General features: G+C 42.1%; 1 protein-coding gene across 1 annotated transcript; it reads right to left on the reverse strand.

Annotated features, from left to right (window-relative positions):
* Positions 1 to 5,239: 5,239 nt before the first annotated feature.
* Positions 5,240 to 21,666, reverse strand: LOC129817559 (tyrosine-protein kinase SRK2-like). The gene is made up of 8 exons (XM_055872940.1): positions 20,794 to 21,666; positions 16,016 to 16,137; positions 13,429 to 13,592; positions 12,161 to 12,329; positions 9,692 to 9,850; positions 7,625 to 7,827; positions 7,257 to 7,422; positions 5,240 to 6,916 (listed from the first exon to the last, which is right to left on the reverse strand). The coding sequence occupies exons 1-8, from the start codon at positions 21,168 to 21,170 to the stop codon at positions 6,708 to 6,710; spliced, it is 1,569 nt and encodes a 522-aa protein (XP_055728915.1). The 5' UTR covers positions 21,171 to 21,666; the 3' UTR covers positions 5,240 to 6,707.
* Positions 21,667 to 21,869: the final 203 nt, after the last annotated feature.

A 21,869-nucleotide genomic window follows, 5' to 3' on the forward strand; every position in this document is an offset into this window, starting at 1 on the left:
TCGGATGGGGCCACAGTGTCTCCCGACCCCTCTTGTCTCAGCCTCCAGTATTTATGCTGCAGTAGTTTATGTGTCGGGGGGCTAGGGTCAGTCTGTTATATCTGGAGTATTTCTCCTGTCTTATCCGGTGTCCTGTGTGAATTTAATCTCTCTCTCTCTGACCTGATGACTCCTTGCTGTCCCCAGTCCACCTGGCCGTGCTGCTGCTCCAGTTTCAACTGTTCTGCCTGCGGATATGGAACCCTGACCTGTTCACCGGACGTGCTACCTGTCCGAGACCTGCTATTTTCAACTCTCTAGAGACAACAGGAGCGGTAGAGATACTCTGAATGCTCAGCTATGAACATTTGAACATCTTGGCCATGTTCTGTTATAATCTCCACCCGGCACAGCCAGAAGAGGACTGGCCAACCCTCATAGCCTGGTTCCTCTCTAGGTTTCTTCCTAGGTTCTGACCATTCTAGGGAGTTTTTCCTAGCCACCGTGCTTCCTTACCTACATTGCTTGCTGTTTGGGGTTTTAGGCTGGGTTTCTGTACAGCACTTTGAGATATCAGCTGATGTAAGAAGGGTTTTATAAATAAATTTGACTTGATACTGCATATATTATTAGTTTTGGGGGGGTGGTAAATGTATTTATCTGTTGTTGTGAATCTGTCTAAAACCACTAAATAATACAAATATTACATAGAAAAATCCTGGTTCACACCTACCAAGCTACTCACAACTCTGGACCCAAGTACCTGTCTGGACTCATCCTACCCTCCTGTCCCACACGCACCCTTCACTCCTCCAGGTCCATCTCCATTCAGCTGCCCCACAGCAGACCCTCCCTTCACCCCTCCAGGTCCATCTCCATTCAGCTGCCCCACAGCAGACCCTCCCTTCACCCCTCCAGGTCCCTCTCTTCAGCAGCCCCACAGCAGACCCTCCCTTCACCCCTCCAGGTCCCTCTCTTCAGCAGCCCCACAGCAGACCCTCCCTTCACCCCTCCAGGTCCCTCTCTTCAGCAGCCCCACAGCAGACCCTCCCTTCACCCCTCCAGGTCCCTCTCTTCAGCAGCCCCACAGCAGACCCTCCCTTCACCCCTCCAGGTCCCTCTCTTCAGCAGCCCCACAGCAGACCCTCCCTTCACCCCTCCAGGTCCGTCTCCCTTCAGCAGCCCCACAGCAGACCCTCCCTTCACCCCTCCAGGTCCCTCTCTTCAGCAGCTCCACAGCAGACAAAAAATTATGGGTGACAGGGCTTTCAGTTGCGCACCTCCTCAGCTGTGGAACACACTTCCAGTCACTGTCAGGGCTCTGGCCTCATTTAAGAAACAGCTAAAACAACTAATAATTATGTTTTCCTGTTCACCAGATCTGACAACTCCGGTATATAGCTTTGATTGTTGTCTGCTTACAATGTTTTGTGTTTTGGATTGTTTTTATTATTATTACATTTTTTATTTTCTTCAATGCCTTGGCTGTGAGAAAAGCACTTTAAAAATGAAATGAATTATAAATATTATAATAATTATGACTATATCTTAAATTGAGCTTTTTTCTGGATTTCAGATGACAAACTCAGCCTACACTTACTTGCTATGTACACGACACGTACATTATAACTCAGTAAAGTGCACTGTCTCATCCGAACCTTTCATAATGTTATTTTAACCAAGTGGAAACAAAGTTTCAAATACTTCCATGACACTCTTATCCAGAGCAACTAGGGTGTGTGTGCCTGGCCGACTGGTACTATCTGGCTGGATGACTGGACCCATTTTGGACCTATCTGGCAAGCAGACCAGTCAAATCAAAGCAAATGTTATTGGTCACATACACATGGTTAGCAGATGTTAATGTGAGTGTAGCGAAATGCTTGTGCTTCTAGTTCCGACCATGCAGTAATATCTAACAATCTAACCTTTACAAGTGTAAAGGAATGAATAAGAATATGTACATATAAATATATGGATGAGCGATGGCAGAACGGCATAGGCAAGATGCAGTAGATGGTACAGAGTACAGTATATACATATGAGATGAGTAATGTAGGGTATGTAAACAATACATAAAGTGGCATTGTTTAAAGTGACTAGTGATACATTTATTACATCCAATTTGTAATTATTAAGTGGCTAGAAATTTGAGTCAGTATGTTGGCAGCGGCCACTCAATGTTAGTGATGGCTGTTTAACAGTCTGATGGCCTTGAGATAGAAGCTGTTTGTCAGTCTCTCGGTCCCAGCTTTGATGCACCTGTACTGACCTCACCTTCTGAATGATAGCAGGGTGAACAGGCAGTGGCTCGGGTGGTTGTTGTCCTTGATGATCTTTATGGCCTTCCTGTGACATTGGGTAGTGTAGGTGTCCTGGATGGCAGGTAGTTTGCCCCCGGTGATGCGTTGTGCAGACCTCACTACCCTCTGGAGAGCCTTACGGTTGTGGGCGGAGCAGTTGCCGTACCAGGCGGTGATACAATCCGACAGGATGCTCTTGATTGTGCATCTGTAAAATTTTGTGAGTGTTTTTGGTGACAAGCTAAATTTCTTCAGCCTCCTGAGGTTGAGGAGGCGCTATTGCGCCTTCATCACCACGCTGTCTGTGTGGGTGGACCATTTCAGTTTGTCCGTGATGTGTACGTCGAGGAACTTTCCACCTTCTCCACTACTGTCCCGTCGATGTGGATAGGGGGCTGCTCCCTCTGTTGTTTCCAAGATCATATCCTTTGTTTTGTTGATGTTGAGTGTGAGGTTATTTTCCTGACACCACACTCCGAGGGCCCTCACCTCTTCCCTGTAGGCCGTCTCGTCGTTGTTGGTAATCAAGCCTACCACTGTAGTGTTGTCTGCAAACTTGATGAGTTGGAGGCGTGCATGGCCATGCAGACACGGGTGAACAGGGAGTACAGGAGAGGGCTAACTAACTTCTTATGGCTGCAGTCCCGTTGACGGGATCGATATGACAACAGCCAGTCGAAGTGCAGGGCGCCAAATTCAAAAAACAGAAATCTCATAATTAAAATTCCTCAGACATTCATGTGTCTTATATTATTTTAAAGGTAATCTTGTTGTTAATCCCACCAACGTGTCCGATTTCAAATAGGCTTTTCAGCGAATGCACAACAAACGATTATGTTAGGTCACCACAAAACCACAATAACCACAGCCATTTTTTCCAGCTAAAGATAGCTTTCACAAAAACCAGAATAGAGATAAAATTAATCACTAACCTTCGATTATTTTCATCAGATGACACTCATAGGACTTCATGTTACACAATACATGCATGTTTTGTTTGATTAAGTTCATATTTACATAAAAAAATCTGAGTTTACATTGAGGCTTTGCATAGCCACATCGTTTCAACATAAATACTCAACATAAATATAAATGATAATACAAGTAATAGACATAGAATTATAGATATACCTCTCCTTAATGCAACCGCTGTGTCAGATTCCAAAAAAACTTTACGGAAATATAAACCATGCAATTGTAACAGTTTAACTTTACGTCGTCCCCTCGCCCCGACCCGGGCGCGAACCAGGGAACCTCTGCACACATCAACAACGGTCGCCCACGAAGCACGGTCGTTACCCATCGCTCCACAAAGGCCGCGGCCCTCGCAGAGCAAGGGGAAAACCTACTTAAGTCTCAGAGCAAGTGACGTAACTGATTGAAATGCTACTAGCGCGCACCCGCTAACTAGCTAGCCATTTCACATCCGTTGCACAATAATCTGAGACGGAGCTCAGATGATTAGCCAAATTAGCCACCATGTTGGACTCAAAAGAAAACCAGAAAATACATGATAAATGTTTCCTTACCTTTGATGAATTCATCGGAATGCAGTCCTAGGAATCCCAGGTCCAAAATAAATGCTTGATTTGTTCGTTCATGTCCGTTATTTATGTCAAATTAGCTACTTTCGAATTGTTTACCAAATACCCTAACCAAAGTCTCAAAGCGCGACCACTATAACGTGACGAAATGTCCAAACGTTCCGTTACTGTCAGTAGAAACATGGCAAACGATGTACTGAATCAATCTTTAGAATGTTGTTAACATACATCTACATGTTCATCTGTACAAACAATAGTACGCAAGTATAAACACCATGGGACCACACAGCCATCATACCGCTCAGGAAGGAGACACGTTCTGTATCCTAGAGATGAACGTACTTTGATGCGAAAAGTGCAAATCAATCCCAGAACAACAGCAAAAGGACCTTGTGAAGATGCTGGAGGAAACAGGTACAAAAGTATCTATTTCCATAGTAAAACAAGTCCTATATCGACATAACCTGAAAGGTCCCTCAGCAAGGAAGAAGCCACTGCTCCAAACCTCCATAAAAAAGCCAGACTATGGTTTTTTACCCGAAACGTTTGACCCAAGTTACACAATTTAAAGGCAATGCTACCAAATACTGAGTGAGTGTATGAAAACTTCTTACCCACTGGGAATGTGATGAAAGAAATAAAAGCTGAAATAAATCTCTATTATTCTGACATTTCACATTCTTAAAAGAAAGTGGTGATCCTAACTGAACTAAGACAGGGAATTTTTACTAGGATTAAATGTCAGGAATTGTGAAAAACTGAGTTTAAATGTATTTGGCTAAAGTGTATGTAAACTTCTGACTTCAACTGTATATATCCCCCACCTGCTGTAACTATATGATATCATAACATGGATATCATACATTCTTAGATTTACAAATGCAATCTATGGAATAGGATATTCATGAGGAGTCAGAGGCTACTGGGGTCAATGTGGCAATGACAGCATCTGAGTCCCAAATGGCACCATATCCCCTATATAGTGCAATACTTTTGACCAGAGCCTGTACACTATATAGGGTATAAGGTGCCATTTGGAATGCACAGAGCATTTATGAGGCTTCCAGCAGCCCTTATTTTGTATGCAGGGAACACACACACACACACACACAGGTGACCGTTTTGATCAAATTAATACAAACTGTGATTTCAGCATGAACACTGGGGAAACCTATTCAATATTTAGGACTACTGGAACCCTGTTATATTATGGAGAGCTATTTAGTATCCTTTAAATGGCTTGGTTTAGTTATAGATAGGTTATCAAATAACTAGATGTGCCATATTTAAAACTTATTTCACATCACAGCAAGGCAGAGTTATTGTAAGCACTAGGAGAATGTTAGCACCATCATGTGGCCAGTATGGTAAATTACACTTCAGGAATCAGATAGAAATGACCATCGCTTTGGATTATAACTTCAAAACAATTTATTAGACAACAGAAAATATCACAGAGGATTCGGTGTCCAGACACCTTGACCAAATCATTTGGCAACATGTGTTAAATAATTCTAAATGATTATTAACAAAATAAAGCTATTCAGAACAAGGGATGGCACACAATGATGCTACCGTTTAGTAATAGTATTACGTAGACTCACCCCAGATTAGTTTTAATTATCAATGTCATGAAAAAATGAAATAGCTCAATTTAAATGATTCTTATGCATTAAACATTCAATTAATCTTACAATGAACAAAATTAAAGAAACAATTTCATTTTTCTGATCAAGTGTACACTGACAGGTTACGACCAATTATTAGACATTGTTCAAATGTTTTAAAAACATTGCACAAAATGATCAGAACAAGCCATAATCAACAAGCACTTGTACAATTCCAGTCTCAACAAACAAGTCCAGTGTAAAAACTTACTTTCAGTCAGTGAGCCATAAAATACCAATTCATAACTCAAATCAACATGGTCACTGAGGTGTGGTGAGCAAGCAGACTTTCCGGTTATTCAATTCCAGGTCCTATTGCAGAATAATAACAGTATCCCCACTATGACATCAATAGACATTGGTGACTGCACAATAAGGTTTAATCCAATTCAAATCCAATTCTGTCCAGTCAGAATCAAATCTACAATTTATGTGAACATATTCTAACTACATTATCCTCTCATTCCTATGGTATGTGTATTGATAAGTGCTCAGAGATAACAGATCACTCACTATGCTTCAGAGACGTAGATAAAACAAATGCTTCTTAGTGAACATGACTCAAGCACATTCTTACAGGAGACTCCTGATAAATCCTTGGCAGCCAACCAGTGTAGTGGAAGAATGACTGCTATGCAGTGAACACAGAACCGGTTCGCCCGGCTTGATAGTTCCATCAGGCTCACCTGAGAACAGCGGCTGTTATGGAAGCCCGACCGGGCCATGGGCAGGGTTTTGACTTTGTCAAGTGTGTCTAGTGAGTTTAGCTGGATATGAGAAGCCACTCTCAGTAAAACCCACTTAAAAAGTGCATTAAATTGGCAAACAAATCAAAACTAGCGGGAGTGTCAAACAGTTACAATAGAGGATTCCCCATCGTAGTCACGACAACTATACACAAGCAGCCAAATAAAACATCCACATATAATATTTTCTCATCAAACCGTTTGTGGTCACACGTGTTCGACCTCATAATATAATCCTAACAAATACATATCCAACCATAATGTGATCAGGAAGTGGACGGTTCAACTATGCTAAAATCAATAGCACCTGCATTCTAGATATTAACTGTTGGGAGAATGAAATGCCATTTATCTTAGGCATATGATTATATTACCTGTGACAGTGGAAATACTGTACTTTCCTCTGCTGACTCTTGCTGCGAGTATGAGGAGAGCATCATTGGACACTCAATACAACACCGTACAGTACTAGTAACGGTTGGCGTCATCGTAAGAGGTCACATCCAGGTCAAAGAAGTCCTCCAGCTTCCACTGCAGGGTTTCGAAGGTGGGTCTGTCGTTCTCATTGTCCTTCCAGCAGTCAGACATGATCTCATACATCACCTTGGGACAGTTTGGTGGGCAGGGCATCCTGTAACCCGTGGGCACACGTTGGACCACCTGGTAGTTGGTCATGGCTGGAACAGTAACAGAAGGGATAATTATTATGATACTGATGTCACATAGTAACACAATGAAACCTAGGATATGCAAAAACATACACTAGTACTGTTCCAGTACATGTTGGATCCGTCTAGGCTGGAAACACTCTCTGGACAATCAACTGCAATGGCAGGTTGCATGCAAGTTGTACCAGGTGATGAACAGGTGCCAGATACATTTTTAACTGTTAACCAGAGGGCATGCAGAGGCATCCTCTCACAACATTCCATGGTAGTAAATTACAGGATTAACACTGACTGATTTGATAAGCTTTCCTACCAAAGAGATGAACATGTTATTATGAATAGGTCTTACTTGCATAGGGCATCTGACCGAAGGTCATGATCTCATACAGCAGAATGCCGAAGGACCACACGTCAGACTTGATGGTGAACTTGTTGCCATGGATGGCTTCAGGGGCGGTCCATTTCACAGGAAACTTAGTGCCCTCTTTGGCTTCATACACATTCTCACTCTCCATCTAAAGTGGCAACAAAACAAAAAAAATCTTCAATGGGCTTTAAAGAGTAGAATTAATCATTGTCGTGGACTTACTACAGTTTGGTGTCATGTCTTCAAAAGAAAGAAATTGAGACTGTCAACCTTTCAGCACTAAGGTGTTACTCAAGACCAAACAGTCAAGTCCCTCCTTGTTTTTCTTAGAAAAATAAAGAGATACCCACCATGAAGACTCTGGCGAGTCCGAAGTCAGCCACCTTGCAGACGTTGTTCTCTCCCACCAAAACGTTGCGTGCCGCCAGGTCTCTGTGGATGTAGTTCTGCTGCTCCAGGTAGGCCATGCCAGAAGCCACCTGAGCAGCCATCTCTATTTGTTCCGAGACACCAAGCATCATACCCATGTTCTTGGAGGAAGAGGTGTTGGATTCTGTCAAAATGTAACATGTTTTAAGTTAAACTGTAGTTAGTTTGTATCCTGTGTAATGAATGATTACTGTGAGTATGAATGGAGTTTAGGCCATGGAACTGTGTGTATGCGAATTTAGAATACATTTTAAAAAGACCTAATCAGATAAGAGGAAATTGCCCATGATCAGAGAGCAGGGTCATGCCCAGAACAGAAGATGGACAGGGTGTGATTCTGGCTAAACAAAGAGAGGACCATGGACATTCCACAGGGGAGCCAGAGGGAAACTCACAGGGGTCATAAAATGTATAGCTGGAGAGGTGATGCCTACAAGGGAGAGTATAAAATGTGTTGTGATCTTTCAAAATGTATGCACTCAGCTGACTGTACCCTTGGTATTAAACACTTGAATCTTCTCTTGAGCTTTTGGTCTCAATTCCTTATTGCAAAGAGGTTGCAATAGCATTTGTCTTTTTAACAGAGGGAAGGAAAGGACCAGGAGGAGAAAAACAAGCATCTCATTAAGATGAGTACTATCGTAAATATGTATAGTACTATGTATAGATGTTTTTCACTTGAATAACAAACAAATATTCAACGTAACGGAGTGTGTATGCAAAAGTATGACCATGCGATTCCCCCAAAAATGAGTTAGTAAATGGTTGAATGTGTGTGCGCAAGACTCTGGTGAAATATGGGGGATGCAATGCAGACGGTCTCAGGGCCACCAACATCAATTTCACATGACCGCCTCAAAAGGGGGACCATCACTCTGACAGGCAATGTTACTGCATCTTTCACGCAATGGCACAGCATCTGTCATGCGAGTGGACAACATCAGATAATCTAGCAATGCAACTGGTAAATATAGATGGAATTCAATGCACTCATTTAGAGCAAAGATGAAATGCACGTGATTATGTAAGGGAAATGGGGATACCTAGTCAGTTGTACAACTGAATGCAGTCAACTGAAATGTGTCTCCGCATTTAACACAACGCCTCTGAATCAGCGATGCGGGGGGGGGGGGCTGCCATAATCGACATCATCGGCACCCGGGGAACAGTGGGTTAGCTGCCTTGCTCAGGGGCAGAATGACAGATATTTACCTTGTCAGCTCGGGGATTCGATCTTGCAACCTTTCGGTTACTAGTCCAACACTAACCACTAAGCTACCTGCCGCCCCAGTAGCAAGTGTTAAACACCATTACAATCACGATCATGCTAAACCACAAAGATCAGCATTTTGTGGTGTAGCATAGCTAAAGGAGAGGAGATGGCACAAAGCAGGTTGCTTGGATTATCTCCCTCACATTTTACACGTGTTGCTAGTCCATAGCATGGCACACGTCAGCCAGACATGGTGCTGTGGTCACGGACACATGTCATGAGGGTCATGGAGCTTAAAGGGATAATTCAGGATTTGTACGTCTCTGGTGTCAATTATGAAGGACGTTAGAGGTAGTTTTGTGAGCCAATGCTAACTACAGATACCCATAGACTTCCAGTTATTGCGCTATTTACTAGTATGCTAGCAGATACCCATAGACTTCCAGTCATTGCACTAATGCTAGTTAGAAACTTCCTTCAAAACGCAGATACCATTTTTATGTATCCACAAGCTCATCTGACTCTGGAGAAGTAGATAAAGGGCCACATTGAAATAAATAAAAAATGTTTTATTAAAAAACATTGCCAAAATCCTGAAGTATCACTTCACTTCCCCATAACACATATCATACAAGTTCAACTTCTGCACCTTATTTAAACTCTTGCTACAGTAGGCACATTGAGATGGTGTTCTAATCTAAACATCCCGTTAAAAAGGAAGGTGCGGTGGGCTTGTACGTGGGTAGGTTATAATGCAATATAACAGTGTTCTTACTCTGAAGGTAGTCCAGCAGACTGCCATTCTTCATGAGCTCTGTGATGATGTAGATGGGTTCCTCCACCGTACACACAGCGTAGAGCTGGATCAGTTTGGGGTGCCGCAGTTTCTTCATGATCTGGGCCTCCTGTAGGAAGTCCTTAGCGTCCATGGAGCCTAGGAGAAAAACATGTACATGAGTTGTACTGCACAGTAACACCGGCTGCAATTTGATCTTACCTTAGATTTGATTAAATAGTTGGTTTTTTTCATCATTTTAGAACAATGCTATACCCTAACAAAATGTGGAAAAAGTAAAGGGGTCTGAATATTTTCTGAAGGCACTGTATGTATGCATGTATGAATAAGATAGATCTATCTATCTATACACAAACACACACTACAGTTCAAAAGTGTGGGGTCTCTTAGAAATGTCCTTGTTTTTGAAAGAAAAGTAAATTTTATGTCCATTAAAATAACATCAAATTTATCAGAAATACAGTGTAGACATTGTTAATGATGTAAATGACTATTGTAGCTGCAAACTGCAGATTTTTTAATGGAATATCTACATAGGCGTACAGAGGCCCATCATCAGCAACCATCACTCCTGTGTTCCAATGGCACGTTGTGTTAGCTAATACAAGTTAATAATTTTAAAAGGCTAATTGATCATTAGAATATTTTTTTTTTCTAATGATCGATTAGCATTTTAAAATGAATTTTTTTTGTTGCTTTTCTTTCATAAACAAGGACAGTTCTAAGTGACCCCACACTTTTGAATGTTAGAGATATATACATATATACACATATATACATACACTGCTCAAAAAAATTAAGGGAACACTTAAACAACACAATGTAACTCCAAATCAATCACACTTCTGTGAAATCAAACTGTCCACTTAGGAAGCAACACTGATTGACCATAAATTTCACATACTGTTGTGCAAATGGAATAGACAAAAGGTGGAAATTATAGGCAATTAGCAAGACACCCCCAATAAAGGAGTGGTTCTGCAGGTGGTGACCACAGACCACTTCTCAGTTCCTATGCTTCCTGGCTGATGTTTTGGTCACTTTTGAATGCTGGCGGTGCTTTCACTCTAGCGGTAGCATGAGACGGAGTCTACAACCCACACAAGTGGCTCAGGTAGTGCAGCTCATCCAGGATGGCACATCAATGCGAGCTGTGGCAAGAAGGTTTGCTGTGTCTGTCAGCATAGTGTCCAGAGCATGGAGGCGCTACTAGGAGACAGGCCAGTACATCAGGAGACGTGGAGGAGGCCGTAGGAGGGAAACAACCCAGCAGCAGGACCGCTACCTCCACCTTTGTGCAAGGAGGATCAGGAGTAGCACTGCCAGAGCCCTGCAAAATTACCTCCAGCAGGCCACAAATGTGCATGTGTCTGCTCAAACGGTCAGAAACAGACTCCATGAGGGTGGTATGAGGGCCCGACGTTCACACGTGGGGGTTGTGCTTACAGCCCAACACCGTGCAGGACGTTTGGCATTTGCCAGAGAACACCAAGATTGGCAAATTCGCCACTGCCGCTCTGTGCTCTTCACAGATGAAAGCAGGTTCACACTGAGCATATGTGACAGACGTGAAGGAGTCTGGAGACGCCGTGGAGAACGTTCTGCTGCCGGCAACATCCTCCAGCATGACCGGTTTGGCGGTGGGTCAGTCATGGTGTGGGATGGCATTTCTTTGGGGGGCCACACAGCCCTCCATGTGCTCGCCAGAGGTAGCCTGACTGCCATTAGGTACCGAGATGAGATCCTCAGACCCCTTGTGAGACCATATGCTGGTGCGGTTGGCCCTGGGTTCCTCCTAATGCAAGACAATGCTAGACCTCATGTGGCTGGAGTGTGTCAGCAGTTCCTGCAAGAGGAAGGCATTGATGCTATGGACTGGCCCGCCCGTTCCCCAGACCTGAATCCAATTGAGCACATCTGGGACATCATGTCTCGCTCCATCCACCAAAGCCACGTTGCACCACAGACTGTCCAGGAGTTGGCGGATGCTTTAGTCCAGGTCTGGGAGGAGATCCCTCAGGAGACCATCCGCCACCTCATCAGGAGCATGCCCAGGCGTTGTAGGGAGGTCATACAGGCACGTGGAGGCCACACACACTACTGAGCCTCATTTTGACTTGTTTTAAGGACATTACAATGAAGTTGGATCAGCCTGTAGTGTGGTTTTCCACTTTAATTTTGAGTGTGACTCCAAATCCAGACATCCATGGGTTGATAAATTTGATTTCCATTGATAATTTGTGTGATTTTGTTGTCAGCACATTCAACTATGTAAAGAAAAAAGTATTTAATAAGAATATTTCATTCATTCAGATCTAGGATGTGTTATTTTAGTGTTCCTTTTATTTTTTTGAGCAGTGTATAAATAAAATAGAAGATAATCATGGATTTGAAATAAAGTGATTTTCTGGGTTTGAATCCAGTGTTCGTGCAAAACAGGCATTTTACCATGTTTCAGGGTCTTCACTGCTACTGAAGTGGTGTCGTTCCAGATGCCTTCATAGACTTCTCCAAATTGTCCAGCGCCTAGTTTATTCAGCAGTTTGACAGACGACCGGTCAATCTCCCAGTGGTCGGCTGTGTTGTAGGACAGACCGTGGGTTTGAGGAGCCTCCGTCTGACAGGAGAGAGATGCAACATTAATACCATAAGAAGAGTCAGAACAGACCTGACAAACTGTCCTCTCTATATTTCAGTGAAACCACATCACTGTTGTTCTATTGTCCTTTGTGAACGGTTGATGGCGCTAACCACTCATCGGCCAGTTTATTTGGTATGCCATCCCATTCACGAAAATGGATCGCTCCTACTGACTGAGTCACGTGGCCTGCTATATAAAGCAGTCAGACAGGCATTCAGTTACTGTTCGATAGGACGTTAGAAATAGGCTAAACGAATGACCTAAGCGACTGAGTGTGATATGATCGTCGGTGCCAGGCGGGCCGGATCCAGTATCTCAAAGATGGCTGCCCTCCTGGGATTTCCGCGCCCCAGTGTTTAGGGGTTTACCGAGAATTGTGCGACAAACAAAAAACATCCACAAACAGACAAATAAAGCAGCAGTACAAGAGTGATGTGCATTCCAAGATGTCGTTCTGCACAACTCATTGATCCTTGTCACAGGTGGGCTATTGCAACAGACGACCACACGGGGCTTTACTACTATCAGGTAAAAACAAGAAAACCGGCTCCAGTGGGCACGTGAACACCAACACTGGACAATTGAGTGGAAAAATATCGCATGGAACATGAAAGCGAGTTCAGTTTACTTGAGTGGCCTGTGCAGCCCACAGACCTCAACCCAATAAAGCATCTTTGGGATGAAAAGGAACGTGGCGTTCGCAGCATGAATGTACCACTAATCTACAGCAATGGTGTGATGCCGTCAGTTCAGCATGAACCAACATTCCTGTGGAATGTTTCTGACACCTTGTAGAATGCCTGGAGAAATCAGGCTGTTCTGGAGGCAAAGGGGGGTCCGACCCAGTACTAGATTGGTGTACATAATAAACTGGCAAGTAAGTGTACATGGTTGACACTGAAAATGATCAGGGTAATGCATTAGCCCCAATACCTGAACGGTGTTTCTGTCAACTAGATATCTTTAGCAAATTTGCCAGGCTTACAGGCTTTTGGTTCATGAATTCAGATCAAAACGGTTGCTAAACAAATGTGCTTAAATCACAGTCACATGATAGTTAAAAGAAAGTAAATACCTTTTTACATGGTTCAAGCAAACACACACAGAGACCATCCTCCAGTTTGGAATAGTGTTCCACTAACTCCCTCAGGGTCAGAAAGCTCCTAGATCTTGACACATAGTAGCCTCCAGTGTCCAACTTCCTTAATTTGTAGTGCTTCACTTTGCCCCTGTCCAATACTGAAAGATACATCCAAAAGCATAAGTGCACAATACTGAAACGAGAGAACGATGACAGTAAAATCAACTATGGTCATGCTAATCTGTGCAGAATTGTAAATGAATGGGGAAACTATCATATTGAAATCTGTGTACAATACATGGCCGTTATGACATAAATGACTTAACCCTGGGCTGACCACATTAAAAACCCTATTTTGGGTGATTTGACTGAACTTATGCATTTTGTTTAGACATTCAAACATTACATGATTAATGTACCATTATAAATAGTGAGGTGGGGAAAAAATTGCAATATTTTTGGACGATATTACATAGATACTTTGACTCCAAGCATCAATCTGTATAAAATATATACGTATCGTTAGTCTGCTGTACCTGGCCAAAACTCAGGCATTTTCATCATTCACACACATTCACTTTTTTCACATTGTTGTGTTACAGCCTGAATTTAAAATGGATTAAGTTTAGATTTTTGGGGGTCAAAGGCCTACAAACAATACCCCATAATGTCAAAGTGGAATTATACTTATATAAAAATAAAAAAATACAAATTAAAAGCTGAAATGTTTAGTCCAAGTATTCAACCCCTTTGATATAGTAAACCTAAGTAAGTTCAGGAGTAAAAATTTGCTTAACAAGTCACATAAGTTGCATGGGCTCACTGTGTGCAATAAGTGTTGATTGACTACCTCATCTCTGTACTCCACACATAAAATTATCTGTAATGTCCCTCAGTCCAGCACTGAATTTCAAACACAGATTCAACCACGAAGACCAAGGAGGTTTTTCAATGCCTCAAAGAACGGCACCCATTGGTAGAAAAAAATATATACAGATCCACACATCCTTCCCAACTCAGGTTGCCGGAGAGGAAGGAAACCACTCAGTGATTTCACAATGGGGTAAATGGTGACTTTAAAACAGTTAGAAATGAAAGGCTGTGATAGCAGAAAACGGAGGATGGATCAACAACATTGTAGTTACTTCACAATAGTAACATAATTGACAGTGAAAAGGAAGCCTGTACAGAATAAAAATATTCTAAAACATGCATCCTGTTTGCAACAAGGTACTAAAGTAATACTGCAACAAATGTGGCACAGCAATTAACTTTTGGTCCTGAATACAAAGTGTTATGTTTGCAGCAAATCCAATACAACACATTACTGAGTACCTCTCCTTATTTTCAAGCATAGTGGTGACTGCATCATGTTATGAGTGTGCTTGTACACGTTAAGGCCTGGGTAATTTTTCCAGATAAAAAAAATAAACAGAAAGGAGCTAAACACAGACAAAATCCTAGAGGACAACCTACGTCAGTCTGCTTTCCACCAGACACTGGATAGATGATCTCACCTTTCAGCAGGACAATAACCTAAAACACAAGGCCAAATCTACACGAGCTGCTCACCAAGAAGACAGTGAATGTTTCTGAGTGGCCGAGTTAGTTTTGACTTACATCTACTTGAAAATCTATGGCAAGACCTGAAAATGGTTGTCTAGCAATGATCAACAACCAATTTGACAGAGCTTGAAGAGTTTTTAAAAGATTAATGGGCAAATGTAATCGCTGCCAAAGGTGCTTCTACAAAGTATTGACTCAGGGGTGTGAATAATAATGTAAAATGTGATATTTCTGTATTTCATTTTCAATAAATGTTAAAAAAATAAAATTAAACAAATAAAAATCCTAAAACATGTTTTCACTTTGTCATTATGGTTTATTGTATAAGAAAAAAACGATTTAATAAATGTTGAATTCAGGCTGTAACAATTAAATGTGGAATAAGTCAAGGGGTATGAATACTTTCTGAAGGCACTGTAGTGAGAAATGTTGGACCATCAAATGTCAAATTATAAACATGTACAGTAGAGGCTGATAGCAACAGAATTGTACTTTCCTGTAATCGGGTTGCTATGCCATTATTGCTTCTGCAGAGACTAAGTTTACAGCCAACTGTTAATGTATAACCAAGGGACTTTTTCTGTCAGACTGACAGGGAATGGCCAGCCAGACTCATGTGGTCCTAGGTGATGTTATCAGTCTCTTTGAGAGCAGAGGTATACGTTTGTTTACTTTAAGACCTTGAACCTTCAATCACTTCAGTGGACTATGAGAAACGGTGATTTACACAGAACAAATTGGGGATGTTCAGGAATGAGGAAACGACTTGTGTTTTTTGTGCATCGAGTTCCGTCCTCATACCAGTAACAGAAATAGATTGACCACAATAAAACCATAAAATGCATTCCTGAACAATAAAGCTAAGTCAGAAAAAATACAGACATTACAAAGTCATTCTAAACCCAATACCAGCATTGTAAGTATACTGATCTATGTACATCTATGGTAGTATACAGGTTTCACCTGTAGTCTCTTGCAGATGCGAAATGTTCAAGAACATGAGGCTGAGATTTACCTGAGAGTGAGAGCTCTCCTTTCTGAGTCTCACAGTGTCTGATGAGGAAGGCCCCATGCTGGTTCCCCTCTGACAGAAGCAGCTTCTCAGCATCCAGTCTCTTGGTGTCTGCAAAGTACCATCTGTATACCAGAACAGGAAGAAACAACTCAACAGCAGCATCAAAGTATGACAGCAACCCATGCCGTGGTTGTTAACCTGACACCTACAGTGGGGCAAAAAAGTATTTAGTCAGCCACCAATTGTGCAAGTTCTCCCACGTAAAAATATGAGAGAGGCCTGTCATTTTCATCATAGGTACACTTCATCTATGACAGACAAAATGAGAAAAAAAAATCCAGAAAATCACATTGTAGGATTTTTAATGAATTTATTTGCAAATTATGGTGGAAAGTAAGTATTTGGTCAATAACAAAAGTGTCTCTCAATACTTTGTTATATACCCTTTGTTGGCAATGACAGAGGTCAAACGTTTTCTGTAAGTCTTCACAAGGTTCTCACACACTGTTGCTGGTATTTTGGCCCATTCCTCCATGCAGATCTCCTTTAGAGCAGTGATGTTTTGGGGCTGTTGCTGGGCAACACGGACTTAACTCCCTCCAAAGATTTTCTATGGGGTTGAGATCTGGAGACTGGCTAGGCCACTCCAGGACCTTGAAATGCTTCTTACGAAGCCACTCCGTTGCCCGGGCGGTGTGTTTGGGATCATTGTCATGCTGAAAGACCCAGCCACGTTTCATCTTCAATGCCCTTGCTGATGGAGGGAGGTTTTCACTCAAAATCTCACGATACAGGGGCCTCCCGGGTGGCGCAGTGGTCTAGGGCACTGCATCGCAGTGCTAGCTGCGCCACCAGAGTCTCTGGTTTCGCGCCCAGGCTCTGTCGCAGCCGGCCGCGACCGGGAGGTCCGTGGGGTGACGCACAATTGGCCTAGCGTCGTCCGGGTTAGGGAGGGTTTGGCCGGTAGGGATATCCTTGTCTCATCGAGCTCCAGCGACTCATGTGGCGGGCCGGGCGCAGTGCGCGCTAACCAAGGGGGCCAGGTGCACGGTGTTTCCTCCGACACATTGGTGCGGCTGGCTTCCAGGATGGAGGCGCGCTGTGTTAAGAAGCAGTGCGGCTTGGTTGGGTTGTGCTTCGGAAGACGCATGGCTTTCGACCTTCGTCTCTCCCGAGCCCGTACGGGAGTTCTAGCGATGAGACAAGATAGTAATTACTAGCGATTGGATACCACAAATTCTCCCAAATTTTTTTTGTAATCTCACTATACATGGCCCCATTCATTCTTTCCTTTACACGGATCAGTCGTCCTGGTCCCTTTGCAGAAAAACAGCCCCAAAGCATGATGTTTCCACCCCCATGCTTCACAGTAGGTATGGTGTTCTTTGGATGCAACTCAGCATTCTTTGTCCTCCAAACACGACGAGTTCAGTTTACCAAAAAGTTATATTTTGGTTTAATCTCACCATATGACATTCTCCCAATCTTTTTCTGGATCATCCAAATGCTCTCCAGCAAACTTCAGATGGGCCTGGACATGTACTGGCTTAAGCAGGGGGACACGTCTGGCACTGCAGGATTTGAGTCCCTGGCGGCGTAGTGCGTTACTGATGGTAGGCTTTGTTACTTTGGTCCCAGCTCTCTGCAGGTCATTCTCTAGGTCCCCCCGTGTGGTTCTGGGATTTTAGCTCACCGTTCTTGTGATCATTTTGACCCCACGGGGTGAGATCTTGCGTGGAGCCCCAGATCGAGGGAGATTATCAGTGGTCTTGTATGTTTTCCATTTCCTAATAATTGCTCCGACAGTTGATTTCTTCAAACCAAGCTGCTTACCTATTGCAGATTCAGTCTTCCCAGCCTGGTGCAGGTCTACAATTTTGTTTCTGGTGTCCTTTGACAGCTCTTTGGTCTTGGCCATAGTGGAGTTTGGAGTGTGACTGTTTAAGGTTGTGGACAGGTGTCTTTTATACTGATAACAAGTTCAAACAGGTGCCATTAATACAGGTAACGAGTGGAGGACAGAGGAGCCTCTTAAAGAAGAAGTTACAGGTCTGTGAGAGCCATAAATCTTGCTTGTTTGTAGGTGACCAAATACTTATTTTCCACCATAATTTGCAAATAAATTCATTAAAAATCCTACAATGTGATTTTCTGGATTTTCTTTCCTCATTTTGTCTGTCATAGTTGAAGTGTACCTATGATGAAAATTACAGGCCTCTCATCTTTTTAAGTGGGAGAACTTGCACAATTGGTGGCTGACTAAATACTTTTTTGCCCCACTGTATATTAGCATTGACACGCTTCATATCCAGATCATCTATAAGTAACATCATTGAGTTACACAATCAAGTTTTAGATACTTTAGGATGATTTGAACAGGTAGTGTGATTCATGAACATGCTAATATTAGGTGCCATTGCCTTGGATGTGGAGGGTCTGTGGGAGGCTTTTGACCATTTCTTTGGATTCCTCATGTCTAAATCATTGTTAGACAATGGTTTGGTCAAAATGGGATGTAACATACTACATTTATTGAATATTATATAAATCCTATAAAAATTAAATGGCCAATGTGGATGTAATCAATAAGCTTAAAAGGCCCTGTCCTGTCAAAACTCTGGTTTTCATATACATCTCTACACTATGGAGGTTGGAATATTACTGCGAAATTGATGATTATGCTATTTCTGGTGTAAGACCTGTTTGAAGAGGCAGCTTGAAATGTCAGCCTGTTTCAGCCAAAACTGGGGGTGGCAGGTAGCCTAGTGGTTAGAGCGTTGGGCCAGTAACCAAAAGGTTGCTGGATTGAATCCCTGAGCTGACATGGTAAAATAAATCTGTCAGTGGGTTGTCATTGTAAATAAGAATTTGTTCTTAACTGACTTGCCTAGTTAAATAAAGGATCAATTAAAAAAAAATACACTTTAAAAATCACCAGGCGGTAAATGAGTTAATAAATCAATAAGAAAAAGCTCCAATCCTCTGCCAATAACATCTAGTTTTCCCCTCCCCACTCTGACCAATACCAGACAGTCCTAGTAAAAATCTTCCTTGAGAAATTGCACTGTTATTTTTTTTTACAATTAATAGAAAACACATCACAGTAAGGCACTTAATTGTTACCCTGAAATTATTGAGATTTGAGATTGAGATTTTTTTAAAGCTGCATTGGTACCGTACTCTACACATCCGCTAATCAAGTTAATCAGATTACATACAGTGTATATGAGCCACTCTGTGATACTTCAGGGAAACTACTCCTAATTACCAAGACAAAACCCTCAAGATTTTTCCAGTCAGTGTGAAAAAAAAGAAAATTTGGAAAAACGTGACTGCAGCTGAACGGAAAGCAGTTTCATTGGGAAGATCAACAGGATAAGACGACAACATTGGTGAGTCACAGCCAAGAGTACTGACGTCGTTCAGAAGATGGACACCTAATTTCCATAAGAAACATTTAGTCTCAAAAAGGCATTGATAAATAGGGTATGGTAAGCCAAATTATTTTCCTCTTGAAAAGCTAATTTAGTTATGAATGGTACCTGCTCTATGATTCCAAAGTGTCACCAAAACATTCACCTTGACCAAGAAACCCAGAGTGTTTGGTTTCGACAAAGTGACGTTTTACTCTCGGTCATGCCAAGTGCAATTGCCTTGCTAAACCAGTTTCTTTCTATATTTAGCCAGTACGTATTGTACGTGTTGTATGGTGTTTTGATGCTACACACGGTTGTAAACACAGTATGAAACAGCTACATGTACAATTCATATTTTTAGGTTTGGACCTCTGCATTTTACATCTGCATTTTCCTCTGTGATCTGGGGAATTATTAACTAATCCATTGTACTTCCTGGTCATTGACAATCATTACCCAGTTTGACCTCTCACTTAGGTCTACACACATGCAACGGCACCAATAGCGTGGCATTTGCCTATTGACCAAATCTGTTCACAATATCCAAAGTAGGCCTGCATTAAACCAAACTTGTGCTTTACCATTTTCAAAACAATTACATTACTGTAGCCTGTCAAGAGCTGGTTAGTCGTGTATCATGTGTTTGTTAAGGAGTAGTCACCCAAATCTGAGGCCTCGCCTAAAACTAGATTATATGAATCCATAAAGCACAGACATTAATCCATAAATCCACCAACATTGTGACTCATCATATTCCACAACTCTGGCCTTAGCAATTCTTTCAATTGGAATAATAAACACACCAGAATGTACCAAGGCTATCTAGATTCTAGAACATGCTCATTCTCATAAACTGTGAATGTATGCAAATATTTGCCAAATCCATCTGGGAATGGTCCAGTTGTTTAAGGGATAACAGGTCAGTTATGGTGGTTAATCAAAGAACCACAACAGAAGTGTGTAAGATAGTGTCCCCTTCAAAAAAGATATGGTAAAGTGATCAGTGGGATCAAGGCTAAATAAGCACCTTTGGAACATGCATCAAGTCTGTGTGGGAGTCTATGCCAATACTGCTTTTATTCTGGCAACAAGTAACCCAATATCCATAATAAGTAAAGATGATTTAGTGATGTCGACTGAATTTGAATAGGCTACCCTACTGTATAACTGAAGAATGATACAATGTACTTTTCTGTAGCATATTCAGTGCTCTTCACATCTTTGAATGAAGCTATAGAAAAACCGTTATTCTTCAAACTTTACCGGTTGCTGTTCTAGTCTAGTGTAGCCTACTACAGTATGTCAAGCATTTCAACAGAACAATTCATCCAGTGCATCATTTTGTGAATGTAGGCTACTTACGGCTCAGCGTCCAGACTCTCCACAGGTGCCACATAATTGGCTGGAATGTAACCCTTCTTGGCAGCTGAAATTCCACTGAGCGCTTTTGCGTACCACCAATCGCCAGCACTTTTATCCAAAGCTTCTAACTTGTCCCCAGCATTGAAGCTCAAGTCCTCCTCCGTTCGGGCGGTATAATCATAGAGAGCGATATAAACGTATCCCGGTTTCTCAAGGGGTATAGGTGGCAAAGCCCTGTTTTTGGGACCCTGGGTGTGATCATTTTTAATCACCACGATTTCTCTCTTTTCAGTCGCCGACTCTGAATCTGACCGTGGTTTATTAAAACACGGGAAAACAGTCTGACAACACAAAAAACACTTCTCTCGAATTTCCATTGTGAAGACTCCCGGGTTAATCGCACTAAATCATTTTGTGATCAAATAAAATGTAAAAGTTATATTTTTGCGCTCATATTCCAATGCGGTTCGAATGAATTTTTCACATCATGAATTGGATCCTAGAAAGTTTGACTCATTCCCCAAACACTTGTCAAACCTGGTCTTTGGACTGGAATACAATTTAGTGCACAGGAACACACACTGACTAGCAGTAAAATAAAATGATTTATTGCCGGAGGCCAACTCACCGCGTACCAGTGTTTCCTTGTTACCTTTATGTCTCATTCACCTGGTGAATATGGTGTAATTGCAGACCGAAATTCCAGGCGTTTCTTGGTATGGGTGTTCCCTCATACCAGTAAACGCCCATTGATACCTGCAGTTGGTCAATTCCAGTGTTATGGCGACTGACGGTTACTCGACATAGATGAGGTGCATTCAGTTCGCTTGAACTTTTGCTGCGTTGCGGAACGGTTTGTACTGGACTACACGGTTCCACAAAACGTTATTGTACGTTCTTGAACAGACTGAGGTACGTTAGTTCTGGTTTGGTAGGTGTGGCTTGAAGTAACGAGTAACGTATTTAATGGGCAGTGGCCATGCTGACCGCGATACTCAACCCGATACTCAACACAGTTTTTCAACTGTACAGTACAGCACCATTTCTGTTTAATTGTATTTGTATTTATTCGGTAT

The sequence above is a fragment of the Salvelinus fontinalis genome, chromosome 20 (assembly GCF_029448725.1).
Source record: "Salvelinus fontinalis isolate EN_2023a chromosome 20, ASM2944872v1, whole genome shotgun sequence".
NCBI classification, from domain to species: domain Eukaryota; kingdom Metazoa; phylum Chordata; class Actinopteri; order Salmoniformes; family Salmonidae; genus Salvelinus; species Salvelinus fontinalis.

What these genes read in the sequence shown, in the direction of transcription:
- LOC129817559 (XM_055872940.1), bottom strand. Translation starts at nt 21,170, where the DNA reads ATGGAAATTCGAGAGAAGTGTTTTTTGTGTTGTCAGACTGTTTTCCCG. An exon ending in AGTGAAGACCCTGAAACATG is followed by an intron (nt 9,851 to 12,160) that starts GTAAAATGCCTG and finishes TTTTTCTCCTAG; the next exon opens with GCTCCATGGACGCTAAGGAC. An exon ending in TCTGCTGGACTACCTTCAGA is followed by an intron (nt 7,828 to 9,691) that starts GTAAGAACACTG and finishes ACATTTTGACAG; the next exon opens with AATCCAACACCTCTTCCTCC.